The sequence below is a fragment of the Citrus clementina genome, unplaced genomic scaffold (assembly GCF_000493195.1).
Source record: "Citrus clementina cultivar Clemenules unplaced genomic scaffold, Citrus_clementina_v1.0 scaffold_6, whole genome shotgun sequence".
Classification (NCBI taxonomy): Eukaryota; Viridiplantae; Streptophyta; class Magnoliopsida; order Sapindales; family Rutaceae; genus Citrus; species Citrus x clementina.
In genome coordinates, this window is record NW_006262139.1 from 862,533 (window position 1) to 883,814 (window position 21,282).

The window sequence follows — 21,282 nt, forward strand, 5'->3', positions numbered from 1 at the left end:
TTTTCTTGTCTTCTTTCTTGTCAATTTTACCCTTTGTTGTTAACCACTCTCCAGTGCCATTCTTCAACACATCTTGTTTTCCTTGTAATTCTCTTGTATTAAGAGCAGCCTTAACTTCATCAAGTGTTAAGGTTTGCCTTTTATACATCAAAGCATCAACAAAATGCTCATAGGACTTTGGCAGGGAACTGATTAATAAGAAAGCCTTACCTTCATCATCTAAACCTTCATCAATAGTTTCCAAAGTGTCACACACCTTATTGAATTCATCTATATGCTGCTCCAGAGATGAGCTTTCAACCATCCTGAGTGTAAACATCCTATTTTTTCATGTAGAGTCTTTTTACTAGGGATTTGGTCATATAGAGACTTTCAAGTTTTGCCCATAAGCCTGCCACAATCTTCTCCTTGGCTACCTATCTAATGACTAAGTCCCCAAGACTCAAGATTATAGTGCTCCTAGCCTTCTTATCAATTTCAGCTAGTTTCTCTCGAGTCTTGGATGATGAGGCCTCTTTCCCTTCTACTCTTGACACTGGTTCAATTGCATCTCCCAATCCTTGAGTAATAAGCAAGGCCTCCATCTTGATTTTTCAGATAATTCTTTGGTGTAGCCATACTTGAATCTTGTCCAAGAACTCCACAGCTCTAATACTAGTTGTAGTGATTTGATCTGCTTTGCTTCTTCACAAGATCAACCACTGCCCAAGACCTTGAACAAGATTAATCAAGTTGCTAATTTGCAAGACTCAGGCAAAAAACCGTAATGTAATAATTCTCAGAATCGCCAAGCAAGATTATAGACAAAGATTAAAGAAAAAATAACTCATAAAGCAATAAAAAACATAGATTTATGTAGTTCAGTTTTTCCAATAATGACATAACTTACATCTACGGGAGAAGCCTTTTAATTAGTCCTTCATTGATTTTCAATGGAGAATCTGTTACAAAGAGATACAAGAGAATACAAAGAATCCTTTAGAACCAATCCTTCTCCATCTCTCTCTCATTCCTATCACTTTAGAAATCATCGTCTCAAAGTGGCTGTGTTACTTAGCTTTATAACTGCATCAGTAACAAGAATCATGAACCCATATTGCACAGTTTCCTGACACGTGGATAACAGAATAACGATCTTGAGCGGAAGCTGCTCACATACCTCTCACATGTATCACTTAAAGGATGCTCCAAACGATATGTCTGAGCTATCATTTTGAAGTGAATTGGTTATAAGTGAAACATGTGCTTTCTTAAGTGACCTTAGCTTATAACATCCACATTAAACGTTGTCGTTTTAACTTCCTGAGTTTGATTCACTAGCACACTTTACACTATATCTCTGTATTATGAAGTAATCATACCATTCAGTGCCTAAGAGGTAGGCATCATTTAATACAACCAAATCCACCAATTGGGAACTTTTGCAGAAAATTAAATATCAAAGTCAATATTCAAAATATTTTGTTAACATAGTGTCTATGGAAGTGTTTAAAGGCTTACCAAGCTAGGAATCAAAAATCCAGAAAAGAGGTTCAATAGTGTCTAAAAAGCTGAGGATAGAATTGAAGCAATCATGAAATTTGGTGTCAATGACACTAGTACCATTACCAGATAATTGTAAAATATCATTGTACAGAACATCACATAGAAATTCTAAAAAGCTTTATATGCTAACCTATAATATCCGACCATTGGATAACTAATGATCACATACACAAGTGCTTGAATAAGTAAGTAAAGAATCTCAACTATCACCTACAAAATCAAAATGCATATCGAAATAAGAAAATTGTGAGTTCAACAAAAGACAACATAATGAATGAAGTAAAGTTGTGATTTCTTGAACATAAGGCCAATATAAACAATGAAGTAAAGTTCACAAGTACTTGTGCAAGTGCACAAGCCCATGAAAAGTACATCCCTGCAAATCTTTCGCGATGCACAATAGTTCTTTCCCTCACAATGTTTGATATAACTGATGAACAATTGTTTATCCTCAAGAATACCACCGCCAAGTATAATGAACACTACATTGAATAAATCTAGCCGGTTATCTCTGGTAGATTTAAGGGAAAATGAATATATGTTAGATGCTTGCAAATTACACCAATAATTTAATCTTACTAAAATGAATGAAACTAGAGCATGTGTGCTGATGATCATTAGTCAATCAAAAGTATTTTTGGGTTCATTTAAAAAAAGACTATATAAAGTTTTGCAAAAAAAAACTTTTGATTAATATATTGTCTTTTAATGTTGTTACTGCTGTTGATGTGTAGATAAACCATGTCATGTTATCACTAAATATATGAAGTTAAATGGCCTTCTGAGGTCAGACAGTGGAGCTATGGAATGTCAAAGCATAACATGGTCGTCGAAAATTCTCATTAAACCTTGACAAGAAGGTTTACTATAAAATATAAAAAAAAGCAAAATGCAGAGAACCCCTTGCACTATTAAACAACAAATAGTTCTATTTTACTTGATAAATATGTTTTCTATAATTCACTTACATTTTCCGGCCTTGGTCCTAGAAAAGTACACTAAAAAGTAAACATCATGTCGTCATGTGCATGATCCATGTTAAATTATATGAAGGATTTCTCCAGTAAGACAAATACAGTTTGCATAAGCATGATTTAAATTGCCCCCAAGCATTGTGTGAAAAGCTAGTTGGAAAATGTAGATCTCTTGAACCAGGAGGTGGAGTATTCAAATGCTTAACAAGCTCTTTGTTGTTCCTACAAGTAGTGCAATATTGTGAAATGTAAAAGGAGATCATAAGTGATTGTTCATCCAAGTCTACTAACAATAACAGAAGCAATGAAATTATGCTATTATAGAAATATGATATTGAATATCCTTAGTACTTTGGAAATAAGATATTTTAAAAGGAACTCTTTTCATATCAATGAATTGGTTGAATTATTATTATTGATCAATAATAGGTTCTCTAACAAAAAGCAGCCTATTTGATGTTTGTATATATATAAGACTTTTGATGTGTATGAGCATAACAATTAATAAAATCTATAGCGAGCCTTTTTTGGAGTAATTATAAGACTTCTATTACTTGAACTTACTCATATAAAGCATATTCTTTGTATACTTAAGAAAAATCTACACCAAATTCAGCTTTAGCATATGTAGAAGTGACTTCTAATATCCATGTTCATGCGTTATAATTTTTTTTCTAATCTTTGGCACTCTAAAGAAATCCTATCAATAAAAGTTGCCTAATGTTGGAATTATGTACTCTTTAAAGCATATTGATTTATAATAAATACATTTTTTGATTAATAAAATATTTGAGACATTTTTCAGATATCTTAATTGCATAAATAATTTGAATAAAATTTGATTAATCATATTATATGTATTTATGTGATTATCATATGGATTCATAGAAGATATAAATACAAGTTATTAAATAAATTGAGTTCACAGTTGATTAATAGAGTTGAGTGCTCTATTTATGTTTAGACTGCAGCAACTTCATTGAATGATTTGTCTTAATCATGTATGAATGTACTAAGTAGTTTCACTACATTGAACTGGATCACATATGAGATTTAAATTAACCTTGAAATGATTGTCAGACTTATTAAATCTCAGAGGCATTGATTTTATTGCAATCTCAATCTTGAGTTAATTATAGTTTCATGTTTGTGATTGTCATTTTATTTGAGTTATCAATGGACGCGACATACATTTTGTAATCAAGATTACACATTATCTTCGTAAAAGCATTTATGAGTAGTAAGATTATATATTAATAATACAAATTTTTAAACGCATCTTCTAATGGGTTTTCAATACTTGATCATATAATTCTCTGGCTAGAGTGAGCCAACATAATTACCATGTTGAAAATGATCATTAGAGAAAACCTGTAAATGTCAAGGATTAAGATGTAATTAAATTAATTGGATAGTTGATATATCAATTTAATTAGTACGGTTGTACGAAAAATTGTTCAGTAAAGAAATCAATGTGGCTTGGTTGAATTATTATTCGAGAAAAGTATCCTAGATAACATACAATTATGGAGGTCAGTTCCAATCTTTTAGTGGAGTGGGAGGCTCCATTTAATATGCTTGTGTATAAGGGGCGTTGTGTTAGTTTACAAGATGGTCCCTTATAATAAGAACAAGCATAATGATTGTCAGACTTATTAAATCTCAGAGGCATTGATGGAACCACGAATTGAGATTGTTTCATTACTTTTATTTATATGCTATGTTTGATTGATAACATGCCATGATAACATGTCATATAAAATAGGTAGTGCCACTCTATGCATCATAATACATAGCATCTGTAAATTATGGACCTAGATATATATTGTTTGGTGTTTGCATGTGCTACATGATATTAGATTTCATCTAGATAATTTTATTTTAGGAAGCATGCAACTAACTATATAGGATATAATCTGTATGTTGTTCAAAAGGAAGAAACAACTTTAAAATATTAAGTGAGAGAGGGAAAATTCAAGGTAATTTTTCCCATGGGCTCAATTATTAGTTCAATAATAAACTTATATAGATAACTCATTTGAAATATTTAGAGGGAGCTTACATTTGTTATAAATCTTGTATTCAGGGGGAGTTCATAGTTGATTTATATGTTGAATCATGTTTGCCATGTATTAAGGGGGAGAATAAATGTCAACATATATGAGATGTTTGTCATCATCAAAACGGGGGAAATTGTTAGCTTAAAGGGATACACATATTGTAATTTTGATGATAACAAACATGTGTCTTAAGTGATTTGATAAATATTGTAGAAAAATTTGAATTACCATGGTAACTTCACTGTTTTGAAGAGGTGAGCCACCTCATGAAGCGGCTAGCCGATTACATACTAGAATTTACTTATAACGGCTAGTTTTTGGGCTGAATCTATATAACCTCAAATCCAACTTCGCTTTAGAAACTTTTGCAAGCATAAACAAGTGCATACAACATATATTGAGCTTCAATTTCGCAAATCATCATATATTGAATCATCATTGTGCTATAATTTGTATATCCACTCTAAAAGAGAGTTTTGGTTGTAATCTTTGTTTTCTTATCAAATTTGTGAGTGGACAAGTGTGAGAAACACTTGGTGAAGAGATTGAGAGATAATCTCTTGATTGTAAAGGTTTATTGATACCTTAGAAGTCAATTGTAAAGAACTTGAAACCTTGAGAGGTTTGGATGGTGAAATTATCAAGCTTGGTTGGCTTGGAGGCGTGGACGTAGTGGAGATTGCCAAACCACATAAAAATCATTGTGTTTGCTCTCTTTTCCATCACTTTTTTATTATTGTGCTTTATTAAATTTATTTATTTTTAGTTCATTAAAGGAATATATTGAATTGTTGTGTGGTTTGTTTAATTTAAGTTTTAAAATCCTAATCCACTCCCTCTCTTGGGTTGTATAACTAGCATTTCAATCTATTGTAGCATGATGATTTGCTAGCCAATCCAACCTAGAATAACATTGAAATCATGAATGTCTAACAGAATCATATATGCTACCATATCTTTATTACCCACTTTTATCATACAATCTGAAATGCAATATTTATTAAATTACTTAATACACATGTTTGTTATCATCAAAATTACATTATGTATAGCCTTTTAGGCTAACACTGTTTAGCTATGGCACTCATGATTAACAATCATAAGAGAAAACTTAATGGTTAAAAAAACACACTTATGCAAAAATAATTTCAATTAGCAAAAGAATAATAAAAATAAAGGAAAAAAATCAAATCACCGAAAAGAAAGAAAAAAACTCAATTCAAATCTAGTGGGTCACTCAAATTTATTTCGGTGTCCTCTCCATGTGGTTGGTACTCTAGATATGGCTTTAATCTTTGACCATTAACTTTAAACGTAACACTGTTCTTTGGGTCCTTAATTTCAATTGCCCCATGTGAAAAAACAGTATGAACAATAAAGGGGCCAGATCATTGAAAGCGTAACTTACTTGGGAATAGATGCAAGCGAGAATTGAATAAAAACACTTTCTGACCTGGAGTGAAAGATTTTCTCATAATTTGCTTGTAATGAAAGACTTTCATTCGTTGCTTGTAAATCTTGGCATTTTCGTATGCATCATTGCGAATTTCTTCAAGTTCTGCCAATTGTAATCTTCTTTCTGAGCTAGCTTGATATATGTCAAAGTTGAATTTCTTGATGGCCCAATATGCACGATGCTCGAGTTCCACAGGTAGGTGGCAAGCTTTTCCATACACTGGCATGTAGGGTGACATCCCAATCGGGGTCTTGAAAGCCGTTCTATATGCCCATAATGCATCATTAAGTCTTAATGACCAATCTTTTCTGTCTGGCCTCACCGTCTTTTCTAATATGTGCTTTATTTCTCGATTGGAAATCTCAACTTGGCCACTGGTTTGCGGATGATATGGGGTCGCCACTTTGTGAGTGATTGAATACTTTGTCAAAAGAGCTTTGAATGCTTTGTTACAAAAGTGGACACCACCATCACTGATCATTGCTCGAGGGAATTCAAAGCGTGAAATAATGTTGCTTTTCAAAAATCCTATCACCACCTTGTGATCATTGGTTTTACATGGAATTACTTCTACCCATTTCGATACGTAGTCAACAGCAACCAATACGTATTGATGGCCAAAAGAAGGGGAAAAGGGTCCCATGAAGTCGTACCCCATACGTCAAAAATCTCAACCACTAAAATTGGATTTAGTGGCATCATATTCCTTCGTGTAATACTCCCCATTTGTTGACACCTATCACATGAAGAACAGAAAGTGTAAGCATCTCGAAATATAGTTGGCCAATAGAAACCACATTGTAAAACTTTAGTCGTTGTTTTCTTAGCGCTGAAATGGCCTCCACAAGCTTGTTCATGGCAGAATGAAAGGATATTCTGAATTTCACTTTCTGGGACACATCATCTAACAATTTGATCTGCACAATACTTGAACAAATACGGATCATCCCAAAAGAAATTTTTTATTTCCGTAAAAAATTTGGCTTTGTCTTGCTTGGTCCAATGCTCTGGAAGTTGACCTGTAACAAGATAATTAATGATATCAACATACCAAGGTAATTCTTCCACATTCATCAATTGTTCATCTGGAAATGACTCATTCAATATTAATGGCTCTATAATTGTGTCAAAATGGAGACAAGAGAGATGGTCAGGCACAACATTATGGTCAGGCACAACATTTTCTGTGCCTTTCTTATCCTTAAATTCCAAGTCGAATTCCTGAAAAAGTAACACCCAACGAATTAGTCTAGCTTTTGCATCTTTTTTTGTGAGAAGATATTTAAGAGTAGCATGATCTGTGAACATAATTATTTTACAACCAATGAGATAAGATCGAAATTTCTCTAATGCAAACACTACTGCTAGCATTTATTTTTCAGTAGTTGAATAGTTTAACTGTGCATCATTCAATGTCATACTAGCATAGTAAATAACATGGGGAATTCGATCAACTCTTTATCCTAATACTGCTCCTACAACATAATCAGATGCATCACACATGAGCTCAAATGGTAAGTTCCAGTTTGGGGGCTGAATGATGGGTGATGATGTCAACAACTGATTTAATTTTTCAAATGCCACAAGACATGAATCATCAAAGATAAATGGTACATCCTTAGCAAGTAGATTGCATAAAGGTCTAGAAACTTTGCTAAAATCTTTAATGAAACGTCTATAAAAACCAGCATGCCCAAGGAAAGATCTTACTTCTCTGACTGTTTTGGGTGGAGGAAGATTAGAAATGAGATCCACCTTGTCTTTGTCAACCTCAATACCTTTGCTCGAAATGATGTGATCGAGAAAAATACCTTGTTTTACCATAAAATGGCACTTCTCCCAATTTAAGACTAAGTTCTTCTCGGTATATCTCTGCAGAACTAGTGTTAGATGATGTAAACATTGATCAAATGAATCACCAACAATAGAAATAGCATGAACATCTTTTAGATGATTATATGGGTCCTCATTTTCTAGGCCATAGAATGTTGGGAGACAATTTAGCACACTAGGTTTTAGTTCAAAACTCCTAGCAGCTACATTTGGGTATCTTATACATGATGTGCTCAAATTAGCTGAGAGACTAAAATATTCCCTAAATGGCCTCTCCTGTGGTGCTTGTTGTTGTTGCAAATCCATTTCAAATTTATTTTTAACGTGCTTGTGTGTGCGAAGTGTTTTTTCTAGTTCAAGGTCTATAGGTTCAAGATTAAGTGATAATGATCTACGACCATGCATGCAAGGAATACGAAAATAAATGGGAACAAAACAAATAAAAATAAAGAAGAAGGAGAAATTACGGTACTAACCTTATCACGTTGTTACAACCTTTCTATAAAAACAGTAAAACAAATACATGAAATAAATTAACTAAAAATAAATTAATAAAATAAACAAAAAATTACAAAGAAAAAAACTTAAAAATTAAATTGCAGAATTGTAAAGAATAGAGAAAGAAAAGAAATTATTACCTCTAAATATAGATTCACTTTTTTTTTCCTTTTTTTTAATAAGAAGAAAAAAATAAAAGAAAACAAATAAAAGAAATTATTCAAAAAATTAATGCTACGAATTAAAATAACTTACCTCCCCGGCTACGGCGCCAAAAATTTATTATGTAAATTTTATTGAACTCGCAAGTGCACTAATCTATTGTAGAATAGATTAATAGTGACAAGTGTCGATCCCACAAGGAGGTGGATTTTAATTATATGTAGAATTAATTTTGTATGAGGGTGATTAGATTTGTGGTGAAAGTGACTTAGATTATCCTAAAATTGGAATTGAAATGACGAGAATAAATTGAAGAGAAATCTATTGAAATGACGTACTTGGGTATCTGGATTCGTATCAACATGCACCATGGGCTAAATATTCCTTATTAATGCTAATTAAATCATGAGGGAGGTTTCCACACCTCATGAACCACGCTCTAATTAATATGGTGCTAAGGGCTTATCGTGCTAAATAATAATAACCTTGTACTAGGGAGCCGATGAAACCATGGCGGTATCTAAACAAGACTATTATTTTTTGTCGACGAAAAGTCAAAACATCCACAAAACTTAGAGGAGAAGAGAAAATAAATTTACCAAATAAAGCCCATGACACATGTTGAGACTTCACCTTCAACCCAAGCTTGAAAGAAAATTAGCTACTCATAGTTGAAATAAGGGTAAAATGAAAATTTATTAAAATATGTAGAAAATACAAAATAGAGAAGGAATTACAGAAAATGGAGTCCAAAAATGGATTCAGAGCTGTCAAATTAGGGGGGGGAGGCCCTTTTTTCATAGATACATTGAGTAAATCATAGCCATCGGATTAAAAACAATTTGGACGCTCAAGATTGCACCACATCATCAGTCAACAGTACGCGGTTTGACCACGCGGTTTGAACAGTGACACGTTTTGACCCGGCTTGAACAGTAACGCGGTTTGGTTGAAAATAATCCTGTGTATATGCATTTACCGTACGTGCAATTTTTGGTACACTAACATGCTACCACGTCACCAATCAACAGTGCATAAAAATTTTAGTCCAAAAGGATCGTGACACCTCATCAGTCAATGCCACATCATCGGTCAATGCCACGTTATCAATCCGTCTATATGATCAGTGTCATGAACATTAACGTAGACAGTACCGTACATGTGAACAGTGCCATTTTTCATTTTATGCTCCTTCTAAGGTTTTTGACCATCCTAAGTTCAAAAGTGATGTCCGTTTTGCCGTCTGATCTTTCGTTCATTGTGAAATGACTATGATGCCCCTAAAATACATAAAATACTTAATTATAATACAACGCACATAATTAAATGACAAGAAGCTTAAATACATAAAAGTAAAGGTGTTAGTAAAACTTGAAGTGTAAAATGACGATTTTCTCCTTTATAAATATACATTTTCTAACACTCAACAGTAAGCTCATAAAGACTTCTTCTTCAAAGTTTCCATTTAGGAATGCACTATTTATATCTAACTGATGTAAAGGGCAATTTGAATTCACAGCCAAGGATAATAAAACTCTAATTAAGTTTATCTTGGCTACTTGCACAAATGTTTCCTGGTTTTCGATCCCATGGGTTTGTGTAAAGCATTTTGCTACAAGTCTCGCCTTGTACCTCTCTATGCTTCCATCTACATTGCATTTCACAGTAAATACCCATTTTCACCCCACTAACTTCTTTTCTCTTAGCAAGTCAACTACCTTCTAAGTGCCATTTCTTCTAAGAGCATTCATCTCTTCCATCACTACTAATTCCAATTCAAATCATTAAGTGCTTCTTGAATGTTTCGTGGAACAAACAAGTGAGAGATTTTAGAAGTAATTGCCTTACGATTATGAGAGAGTCTTTTATAGGATAGATATTTAGCAATAGGATGATTAATACAAGTTCAGATTGCTTTCGTAATTGCTATAGGAATATCAAGATGCGAGAATTCTTAGGGCATGATTCAATTCATGGTTGGAGGCTAAGGTTTCATAATATTTTTTCTAGGTGTTAGATGAGTTAGACTCAGATAAAATATCAAACATGCTTGAACGAAGTAATTTCTTTAGAGAAAATGCCAAAGATCGTATTTATGCTCTGATACCATATAGACTTAGAAGAGAAGATATAAAATAAAGTCTTTGTTATTCTTATTTTCCCTCGATTAAATAACCTACACATCTTTCTACTTATAGAAGAATAAACATAGGAATTAATAATTACACCATCTAGCCTAATATCTTACTTTCCTTATTTATATTCACATATAAATAAACAGCTAGCAAATCCCCAAAAATATCTTGGCCAAATCTCCTAAAATAAGGCAATATCTCAACCAAATCTATTATTTTCTAAGATTTATTAGTTAGCTGTTTCCCAATAAAAAATTAACTATTTCTGACCAAATTCAAATATCATGTTAAGCTTCTATAATTGATTCACCATTTCAATATTAATGGTTATCTATTTTTATCCAAAATCTAAAATTTATTCCAACTTATTGATCAGCCTAAGAAATTTAAGACTCTAATATTTCTAACCTATGACACATATGGTTTGTTATCATCAAAATTAATATTATAAGTATATTAATGTCAACAAACATGATACATGTATGTTTCATACATCATTAGTGATGTCATGGTGATATAACATGCATATTTGTGGCCAACCTCGTACAGAATTTATAGCAAAATTGGCTTTAGTTTACACAATAGGATAAAGAGAAACCTTAATAAGTAAGATATATGAGTCTTTTTCGCATGCATTTATTCATGAGATCACACAGTTTTAACTCTAGTTAAATTCAGATGCTAATTAGAAGCCAACAGTCAAACCTATTCTGGATCCGTTTTTAGAAAGATTAGCATGAGCGTGTTACTTTTGTTGCTAGGTTGAAGTTCATACAGTGACAGAAATTACAATCTCTGTACAATAATTTATAGATTATAAGTATTCAGAGCATCATAGATTCAATGTTTTTAGAGTTTTAGTTAATCTGACTGAAAAGGGTTTTTGATGCCATGAAATGTGCCTATAAGTAAAGGTTATCCTTTACTGAGTTTTTGCTAGAGGGCAGTGTGTATCATTATTCAATGTCTGTGTTACGCCAACATGAGGGACCTAGAGCTATTACCTGGGCAGAATTTTTAGAGAGAGTTCATGATAAATTCTTTCTTGTTAATTATCAAAGTGATAGGATGAATGAGTTTATAACATTTGTACAAGGATCTAAGACAGTGGAAGAGTACAAGCATAAATTTATGAGCCACTGAGATTTTCCTTATTGCTATATCGAATGAGAGAGAAAAATGTAGAAAGTTCAAACGGGGTCTTCAAGAGGACAAAGAGACTAGAGTGATCGAAATAGAATATAAAAATTTTGGCACACTAGTTAAAGTTGCTATGAGAATTGGGAAGAGTTATAGAGAAGCATAAGGTTAAGCCATAATAGCATAAGCAACACCCTAACTGGCCAGTTAGGGAACCTAATAGTACAACGTTGATGAGAGTAACATAGTATAAAGACTACTTAGCTAGTCAGTAGTATAATCAACAACAATGGTTTCTTAAAGGGAAGAAAACCCACTAGTAATTATAATAGTTTCCAGCAAAATCACAGTGTCGGTAGAGGTAAGTTTCCTCAGTGTAATATTTGTGGCAAATATCATAAAGGATAGTGTATGAATAGTTCATCATATTGCTTTTATTGTGGGCAGCAGGAACATTTAAAGAAGATTTGTCCTACTTTGACATCAAGCAACAGTTTTGTGTCAGGTTAAGACCTTTATCACTTTTAGAGTGGTAGTAGTCAGTTTCAATAGTAGATATGTTCCCAGATATTGTCTAACAAGTCCCAATCTAGTGCAGGAAAGACTAGTGGCAGTTAATAGAAAAGTCACCTAAGTAGACCACATGCACAGGCATGTGTAATTGCTTTAACACAACAGAAGGCACATGCCACTCAAGGTGTCGTTACAAGTATTTTGGTTGTCTTTGGCTGTGATGCATATATTTTAACTGATCTGGGGTTTACCCATTCTTTTATTTCTTGCACATTTGCCATGCATGCAGATAGAGATATAAGACTGCTGGATTGCACTTAATAGTAACCATACTTCTTGATGATTCATTATTGTCTGAGAGTGTTTTTTAGATTACAGGATAAGAGTAGGAAATAATGACATGGTAGCAAACCTGATTCTGTAAGGCATTCATGATTTGACGTTATATTAGGGGTGGATTGGCTTGTGAACCATCATGCTATAGTAGACTATTCTAAAAAAGAAGTAATTTTTCAAGAAATTTGGAGCATCTGACATCATTTCTTATAGAGAGTGGCAGATCTTTCCTTTTTATGTGATATCTATTATTTCTGCCAAGCGACTACTCAAAAAAAGATTATTTTGCTCATTGAGCTCATGTTATTGATACCCGAGGTAGTGATGTGAAATTAGAATATATTTCTATGGTGAAAGAGCATCTGGATATGTTTCTTGAAAACCTTCCCAGTTTGCCACCCGATAGAAATATAGAGTTCACTATTGATTTGATTCCAAGCATAGCCCCTATTTTTATGGCTCCATACAGGATGACTCCATTAGAGTTACAAGAGTTGAAGATACAATTATAAGAATCAATCGACAGGGCTTCATTAGACCTAACGTGTTTCCAAGGGAGCAATAGTATTATTTACGAAGAAGAATGATGGAACTATGAGATTGTGTGTAGACTACAGGCAGTTGAGTAAAGTCACTAGTCATAACAAATATTTGTTTCCTCGGATTAATGATCTGTTTGATTAGTCACAAAGTGAGACAATTTTCTCGAAGACAGACTTACGCTCGGGTTATCATCAATTGAAGAGTAGAGATGATGATGTACCCAAAACCACATCTAGGATTTGTTATTGGCATTATAAGTTTCTAGTATTGCCATTTGGGTTAAATAACACTCTTGAAGGATTTATAAATATGATGAACATGGTATTTCATTCTCAATTGGATCGGTTTGTTATTGCATTCATCGATGACATCCTCATATATTCACATAGCAGAAAGGAACACGCAGAGCATTTGAGGACTATTTCACAAACCTTGAGGCATTGGCACATTTATGCTAAATTCGGTAAATGTCAATTTTAGCTAGATAGAGTTGTATTTTTGGGTCATGAGATTTTGGCTAAGTGTATTTTTGTGGATCTTCAGAAAATTAAAGATTTAGTGAATTGGGAGTGCCCAACTAATGGAGTAGAGGTCAGGAGTTTTGTTGGCTTGGCAAGTTATTATAGTAGACTTGTTGAGGGCTTTTCTAAGATAACTTTACCTTTAACGAAACTGACAATGAAGAACGCAAAGTTTGAGTGGATAGATGATTGTGAACAGAGTCTCCAAGGCCTCAAGATAAAATTAACTTCAACTCCAGTTCTTACACTTCTATCAGGTAAAGAGGAATTCATAATCTACAGTGATGCATCCAGAAAGGGATTAGGTTGTGTATTGATGCAGTATGAAGAGGTAATTGCTTATGCTTCCTGCTAGCTCAAGCAATATGAACTAAATTATCCGACAATGATCTAGAACTCACAACTATAGATTTGCTTTAAAGACTAGGAAACATTATTTGTTTAGAGTTATGAGATTTACAAAGATCACAAAAGCCTAAAGTACTTATACACAAAGAAGAAATTACATCTGAGACAACATAGGTGGTTTGATTTAATTGCAGTTTATGATTGTATCATTGATTACCATCCAGGTAAGATGAATGTGGTAGCTGATTCTCTCAGTAGAAAGACTTTAAGTTTGATATCCTACTTGAAAGCGTCATATCTTTCGTTGTTGATTGATTTGAGATCTCTGGGAATAGACTTAGCAATGGGTGAGTTTGGAGCACCTTTAGCTCATTTAAAGTTTTTGGCTTTGCTTCTCACTTTTATAGTGGACTATGTGTAATATACGCACTTGGACTTTCTTAATAAAGTGCCGATTTTTATTTTCCTCTTCTCTATTAATTTTTAATTTCGTCATTATAGTTTAATTGGGATAAATTGAGCTCGATTATACGCGCCGATGGTCGGATTTTATTTTCGTAACGGGTCTGAAATTCGCTTAATTTGTATTAAGCTTAAAAAAAAAAAAAAGAGGGGCAGAATTGTATAACTGGAAAGAGGGAAACGGGTTTTCCATTTTAGAGAGAAAGAACCCGAGAAGAGAGAGAAAGATAGAGAGAGAAGTCAGACCCGTTGACCCGAGAACCCGACCCAGTAACCCGCGGATTGACCCGACGATTTCTCCCAACTCCAGCCACTTTACCGGCCGTGCTTGGTACCGATCTGAAGGTTGGAAGCAGACCATCGTATCCCTGCTGTTATCGTCGCCGGAAACTGGCCAGAACGCCGGTGATCGAGCTCGAAAAGTCGCGGCTTCGACCCGTTTTCGTTGCCGTTGATCCCGCCGGAGTTGTGACGCGCCACCACTTGGAACTGGTTCCTCACATCCCCAGCAACATTTCCCGACCAGCCACGACCGCCGGGGATGCCCGGAACTCGCCGAATGATCTCCGAAAATTTGCGGAACTTTGGAACTTCGATCCGCCGCCGGTAGCGCGCGTGGCGACTCACTGCCACCACCGTTGGATTCACCGAGGCCGGAACTAGCAGACCTAAGCTCCCCGTCATCGTTGACTGAAGTCCGGTCACCGTTGACCGGCAGGGGCAATTCGGTAAATTCATGAAACTTTGGGGTGAATTTGTAATTTTATGTAATCAGTGGACATTTCGGTAATTTTATGCCCTGAGGGTAATTTCATAATTTCGGACAATGTGATTAATTTATGTAATCTGAATTGAGGACAATATGGGTATTAACGAATATGAGGATAATTTGGTAAAATCATGAAGTTTGAGGATAAGTTGGTAAAATATTGATGTTGGGGTATTTTGGCAATTTTGGCCTATAGGGGCATTTTGGTAATTTTATACATGCGGGACTAGTTTATCGTTAATAGATATTTGTTTCGAGATTTATTATATTAATTGGTTTTTACGGAGAATAATTATGGTGTTTTCCGTGATTAGGAGGATCCGCATCCGCGAACGAGAATCTACCCGCGGACGTTGTTGATACTGAGTCTAGACATCATCACTGTGAGTGGAATATACAAAACCTATTTTCATAGTATATGCTGATTTTATTATATAGTACAGTATGGTTGAGAAATAAATATTTAATGCGTCGATTTAATGATTTTTCAGCGAATTGATTTTTAGTTATGTGTTGATATTTATTGATATTGAGAATGAGTTCGATTTACGATTTTATTATCGTTTTTGAGTAAAAGCATGATATTAGAATTGAGCAGACTTGAGATATGTTGAATAGAAAGAAAATGAGATTTCAGATGGGATCATATGTTTAATATCAGTTTTGAAATCATTAGACAGTACCCTTCCCTCCAGATACAGAGATACAGATAAAAAGAGATACAGAAAAGAGATACAGATAAGATGAGATAGAGGCCTTTGGGGCCCGTCGGGACACACATAGAGGCTTTGGGCCGTGTGTTCGGGCGCTTTTGCCTTTTGGGGGCTTATGCATGCACAGTACAGATATATGAGATAAGAGATATGAGATATGAGATGAGATCGTCCCCATCTATCCGTTGTGGCTCCGGGGCGTGACGTTACCCAGATAGTGCGTTATTGCCTGGCCGTTGTAGCCCGGATATGATCAGATTATCCCCTGGGTACTTGTTTGATGACAGTTTTTAGTATTCAGTATTTAATATGAGTATGGTGATTCCATCGATTTTATGCAGATTTATTATTGCAGTTATTCAATTTGAATTAAATGAGTTTATGATATTTTGAGAAATTGATTTACGAAATTGAAATTGATTTAAGAAAAGATTTGAGAAAGATTAAATGATTTTGAATAATTTATTAAAGTATCAGCACCTACTATCCACTCACTGAGCTCACTGAGTTTTATACTCACCCCTTTTTTATTATATTTTTCCCCCCACAGGAGATTTACAGGTACATCAGTCAACCCAGTAGTGAACGTTAGTTTGATATTGTGGTCACGTGATGGTGCTAGAAGTCGTGGATTTTATTATTATATTCGGAATTTGTGTTATTATTTTATGTTATTAAGGATAATCGTTGTATTTTAATATTCGGATGATTTTGGTGATATTTGAGAAGTTGGTTTGAGAAGTTGGTTATTTCGGGAGTGTTATTTTGTCAATTGCAGGGTTGGATATGTTTTATTTATAAGGGAGACTCTGCCGAAATTTTTATAGATTTGTTATTAATTCGATTTTACGAGTTTAGATAGACTCGCCCTGGGGGAGGTTGCGGGGCGGGTCGTTTCAGTTGGTATCAGAGCATGGTTTTAGATTCTGTAGACTTTATGGTCGTAAATAGAATAAGTTTTGATTATTAAGTCGGATTTACTATTTTGTAGGCACCATCATGATTCGTCGTAGCAGTCGACGTGGCCGTGGCCGTGGTCGTGGCCGTGGTCGTGGCCGTACTAGATTAGTAGCTGGGTTGACTTCAGGAGATGTACCTGCGGGGGAAAATATTCCCGTAGACGAGGGAATAGTTGAGTCTTCGACGCACGAGGTTGTGCAACAGGCACCAGGAAATGCTCCGAACATTGAGCAGTCTATTGATAGATTAGCTCAGATTGTGACTACAGTGGTTCAGAATCAGGCTCAGCCGCATGTCGGTCAAGTGAACACTGTTGAGCGTGTTCGAAGTCTTGGGGCGAAGAGTTTTAATGGTTCTGGTGATCCACCTGAGGCAGAGTCGTGGCTTATCAAGTTAGAACGTATCTTTGATGTGATGAGATGCTCAGAGGAGGATAGACTTTCATTTGCCACTTTTCTGCTCGAGGATAAAGCTTATCATTGGTGGCAAACAGTAGAGCGACGATACCAAGGCCATGCTGCGCTTACATGGACTATTTTTCGTAAGGAATTCTACGATCATTATTTTCCGGCTGTGTATCAGGATATTAAGCGGAGTGAATTCCTTCGATTGGTTCAAGGAGCTATGTCAGTGGAAGAGTATGAGAAGAAATTTCTGGATTTGTCTAGATTTGCCATTTCAGCAGTTGGTGATGAGAGGGAGAGATGTAAGCGTTTTGAGGAGGGTCTCCGATTTGAGATTCGTACTACTGTGACGGCATCACGGTACACTGAGTTTATTGAGGTAGTTGAGGCAGCTAAGAGAGTGGAGCACAGTATCTCTGAGGGACGTAGAGTTCAGGCTCTGAAGCAGAAACGTAGCCAGAGTTGGGCAGAAGGTAGCTCGAGCAGCAGACCACCGAAGAGAGGCGCGTATACAAATTACTCTGCTGGTGTGCAAAGGAATCAGAGTATGAGTAGCAGGGGAGATCAGAGACAGACCGCCAGTTACAGTTCGGCGCAGCCTTCAGTGGGGAGTAATGTTAGGACTCAGGGGCAGTATGACAGGAATAGCGGAGGACCCAGTAGGAGTATACAACAGACTCCTTGCCCTACGTGTGGTAGGAACCATCAGGGCCAATGCCGTATCGGAGACAATGTGTGTTATTTATGTGGACAACCTGGACATATTAAGAGATTTTGCCCTACTTTATCTCAGGGTGACAGTTCTACTTGAGGGGCAGCCCCACAGTATCAATCTCATGTTGGACCAGTTCCGGGTCAGAGGGGTATGCAGACAGGGGGTTCTATATCGAGGAGTCAGACCACTTTTCCAAGTCAGAGAGGTCAACCTGGTCGACCTCGTACTCAGGCTCGAGTTTTTGCCTTGACACAGCAGGAGGCTCATGCTACACCAGAAGTTATTATGGGTACATTATCTATCTTTGGTCATGATGCTCATATTCTTATTGATCCTGGATCCACGCATTCTTTTGTTTCTCGCACATTTAGTATGCATCTAGAGAGAGAGCCTGAATTGCTGGATTATGGTTTAGTTGTTAGTACACCTACCGGAGGGTCATTACTTGCTGAAAAGGTGTATCAAGATAGCATGATTCGATTGGGCGAGCATGAATTTAAGGCGAATTTGATTATTCTAGACATTCAAGATTTTGATGCCATTTTGGGCATGGATTGGCTTGCGTCTCACCATGCTACAGTGGATTGTTTTAAAAAGGAAGTTGTGTTCAACAAACCAAGAGAAACTGAGGTGAAATTTTGTAGTGAGCGTAGAATTTTACCCTCATGTGTCATATCGGCCATTGATGCAAGACGCTTACTAAGGAAAGGTTGCTCAGCTTATCTGGCATACGTAATAGCCACTGGAGTTCGGGAGTTGAGATTGGAGGATATTCCAGTAGTCCAAGAGTTTTCAGATGTATTTCCAGATGAACTTCCGGGGATGCCACTTCATAGAGAGATTGAGTTTTCTATTGATTTAGTCCCTGGGACGGCTCCTATATCTATAGCACCATATAGGATGGCTCCAGCTGAATTAAAGGAACTTAAGATTCAACTGCAAGAATTGGTGGATAAAGAGTTTATTAGACCTAGTGTATCTCCGTGGGGAGCTCCGGTGTTGTTTGTTAAGAAAAAGGATGGTACTCTTAGACTCTGCATTGACTATAGGCAGTTGAATAAAGTTACAGTGCGTAATAAATATCCACTTCCGCGCATCGATGACTTGTTTGATCAACTTCAGGGAGCAAAGGTGTTTTCTAAGATCGATTTGCGCTCGGGATATCATCAGCTTAGAATTAAAGAGGCCGATGTTCCTAAAACAGCATTTAGAACTCGTTATGGACATTATGAGTTTTTAGTGATGCGATTTGGGTTGACTAATGCCCCAGCGGCTTTTATGGATCTTATGAATAGGGTATTTCGCCCTTATCTGGATCGATTTGTGATTGTGTTTATCGACGACATTTTGGTGTATTCTCGGAGTCAGGAGGAACATGAGGAACACTTGCGGACTATTTTGCAGACTTTAAGGCAAAAGCAATTGTACGCTAAGTTCAGCAAGTGTGAGTTCTGGTTGGATAAAGTAGTATTTCTAGGCCATGTGATATCAGCTGAAGGAATTTATGTTGATCCTCAAAAGATCGAAGCAGTTGTAAATTGGGAACGACCTACAAATGTGACTGAAGTTCGAAGTTTTCTTGGATTAGCTGGCTATTATCGGAGATTTGTGGAAGGATTCTCCAAGATTGCTATTCCTCTGACAAGGTTAACCAGAAAGAATGCTAAGTTCCAGTGGAATGATGATTGTGAAAAGGGTTTTCAAGAACTCAAGGCATGCCTTACTTCAGCACCAGTTCTTACACTTCCATCGGGTAATGAAGGGTTTGTAGTATACAGTGATGCATCCAGGCAAGGATTGGGTTGTGTGCTAATGCAGTATGGGAAAGTAGTGGCTTATGCTTCAAGACAACTTAAGAAGCATGAACAAAATTACCCAACTCATGATTTAGAGCTAGCAGCAGTGGTGTTTGCACTCAAGATATGGAGGCATTACTTATATGGAGCAACATGTCAGATTTTTACTGATCACAAGAGCTTGAAGTATTTGTTTACTCAGAAGGAGTTGAATTTGAGATAGAGAAGATGGATTGAGCTGATTAAAGACTATGATTGTACCATTGATTTTCATCCGGGCAAAGCGAATGTGGTAGCTGATGCGCTAAGCAGGAAGTCTTTTAGCTCTATAGCTCACTTGCGAGGGACATACATGCCGTTATTGATTGAGTTGAGATCTTTGGGAGTTGAATTGGAAGTTGATAATTGCAGAGCTTTAATAGCTAATTTTCGAGTGAGGCCGACTTTGATTGATAAAGTTCATCAGATGCAAGATCAGGATTTGCAGTTACTGAAGTTGAAAGAGGATGTGCAAAAAGACTTACGAACTGATTTTGCGGTGAGAGATGATGGCGTTTTAGTTATGGGTAATCGACTTTGTGTACCCGACATTAAAGAGTTGAAAAAGGAGATCATGGAAGAAGCTCATTGTTCAGCTTATGCTATGCATCCTGGTAGTACGAAGATGTACCGTACCTTGAGAGATCATTACTGGTGGCAAGGTATGAAGAGAGAGATAGCTGAATTTGTATCTCGGTGTTTAGTTTGTCAGCAGATTAAGGCTGAACATCAGAGACCTGCAGGGTTTTCTCAGCCGCTTCCTATCCCTGAGTGGAAATGGGAGCACATTACCATGGATTTTGTAACGGGACTTCCACGTACTCAGAGTGGTCATGATAGTGTTTGGGTAGTTGTTGATCGACTTACCAAATCTACTCACTTTTTACCATTCAAGACCACGTATTCGATGGACAAATTGGGGAATATTTTTGTGGCAGAGATAGTTCGACTTCACGGAGCACCTGTGTCTATTGTTTCAGATAGAGATTCCAGATTTACTTCTAAGTTCTGGACAAGCTTGCAAAAGGCTATGGGCACCAAGTTGAATTTCAGTACAGCTTTTCACCCACAGACTGATGGTCAGTCAGAGCGTACTATTCAGACCCTGGAGGATATGTTACGAGCTTGTATTTTGGAGTTTAAGGGTAGTTGGGACATTTATTTACCCTTGATGGAGTTTGCTTACAATAACAGTTATCAAGCTAGCATTGAGATGGCACCTTATGAGGCCTTGTATAGCAGGAAATGCAGAACTCCCGTATGTTGGGATGAGGTTGGAGAGCGGAAACTTTATGGTCCCGAATTGGTTCAAAATACTAGTGAGAAGATACAGCTTATTCGGGAAAGATTAAAGGCAGCC

At 36.1% G+C, this 21,282-nt stretch overlaps 1 protein-coding gene across 1 annotated transcript; it reads left to right on the plus strand.

Annotated features, from left to right (window-relative positions):
• Nucleotides 1-14,665: 14,665 nt before the first annotated feature.
• On the plus strand, nt 14,666-18,183 carry LOC112097217. The gene is made up of 3 exons (XM_024181838.1): nt 14,666-15,254; nt 15,610-15,678; nt 17,000-18,183. The coding sequence occupies exon 3, from the start codon at nt 17,008-17,010 to the stop codon at nt 18,181-18,183; it is 1,176 nt and encodes a 391-aa protein (XP_024037606.1). The 5' UTR covers nt 14,666-15,254; nt 15,610-15,678; nt 17,000-17,007.
• The last annotated feature ends 3,099 nt before the right edge of the window (nt 18,184-21,282 follow it).

Coding starts and splice junctions, on each gene's coding strand:
- LOC112097217 (XM_024181838.1), top strand. CDS start 17,008: ATGATTCGTCGTAGCAGTCGACGTGGCCGTGGCCGTGGTCGTGGCCGT.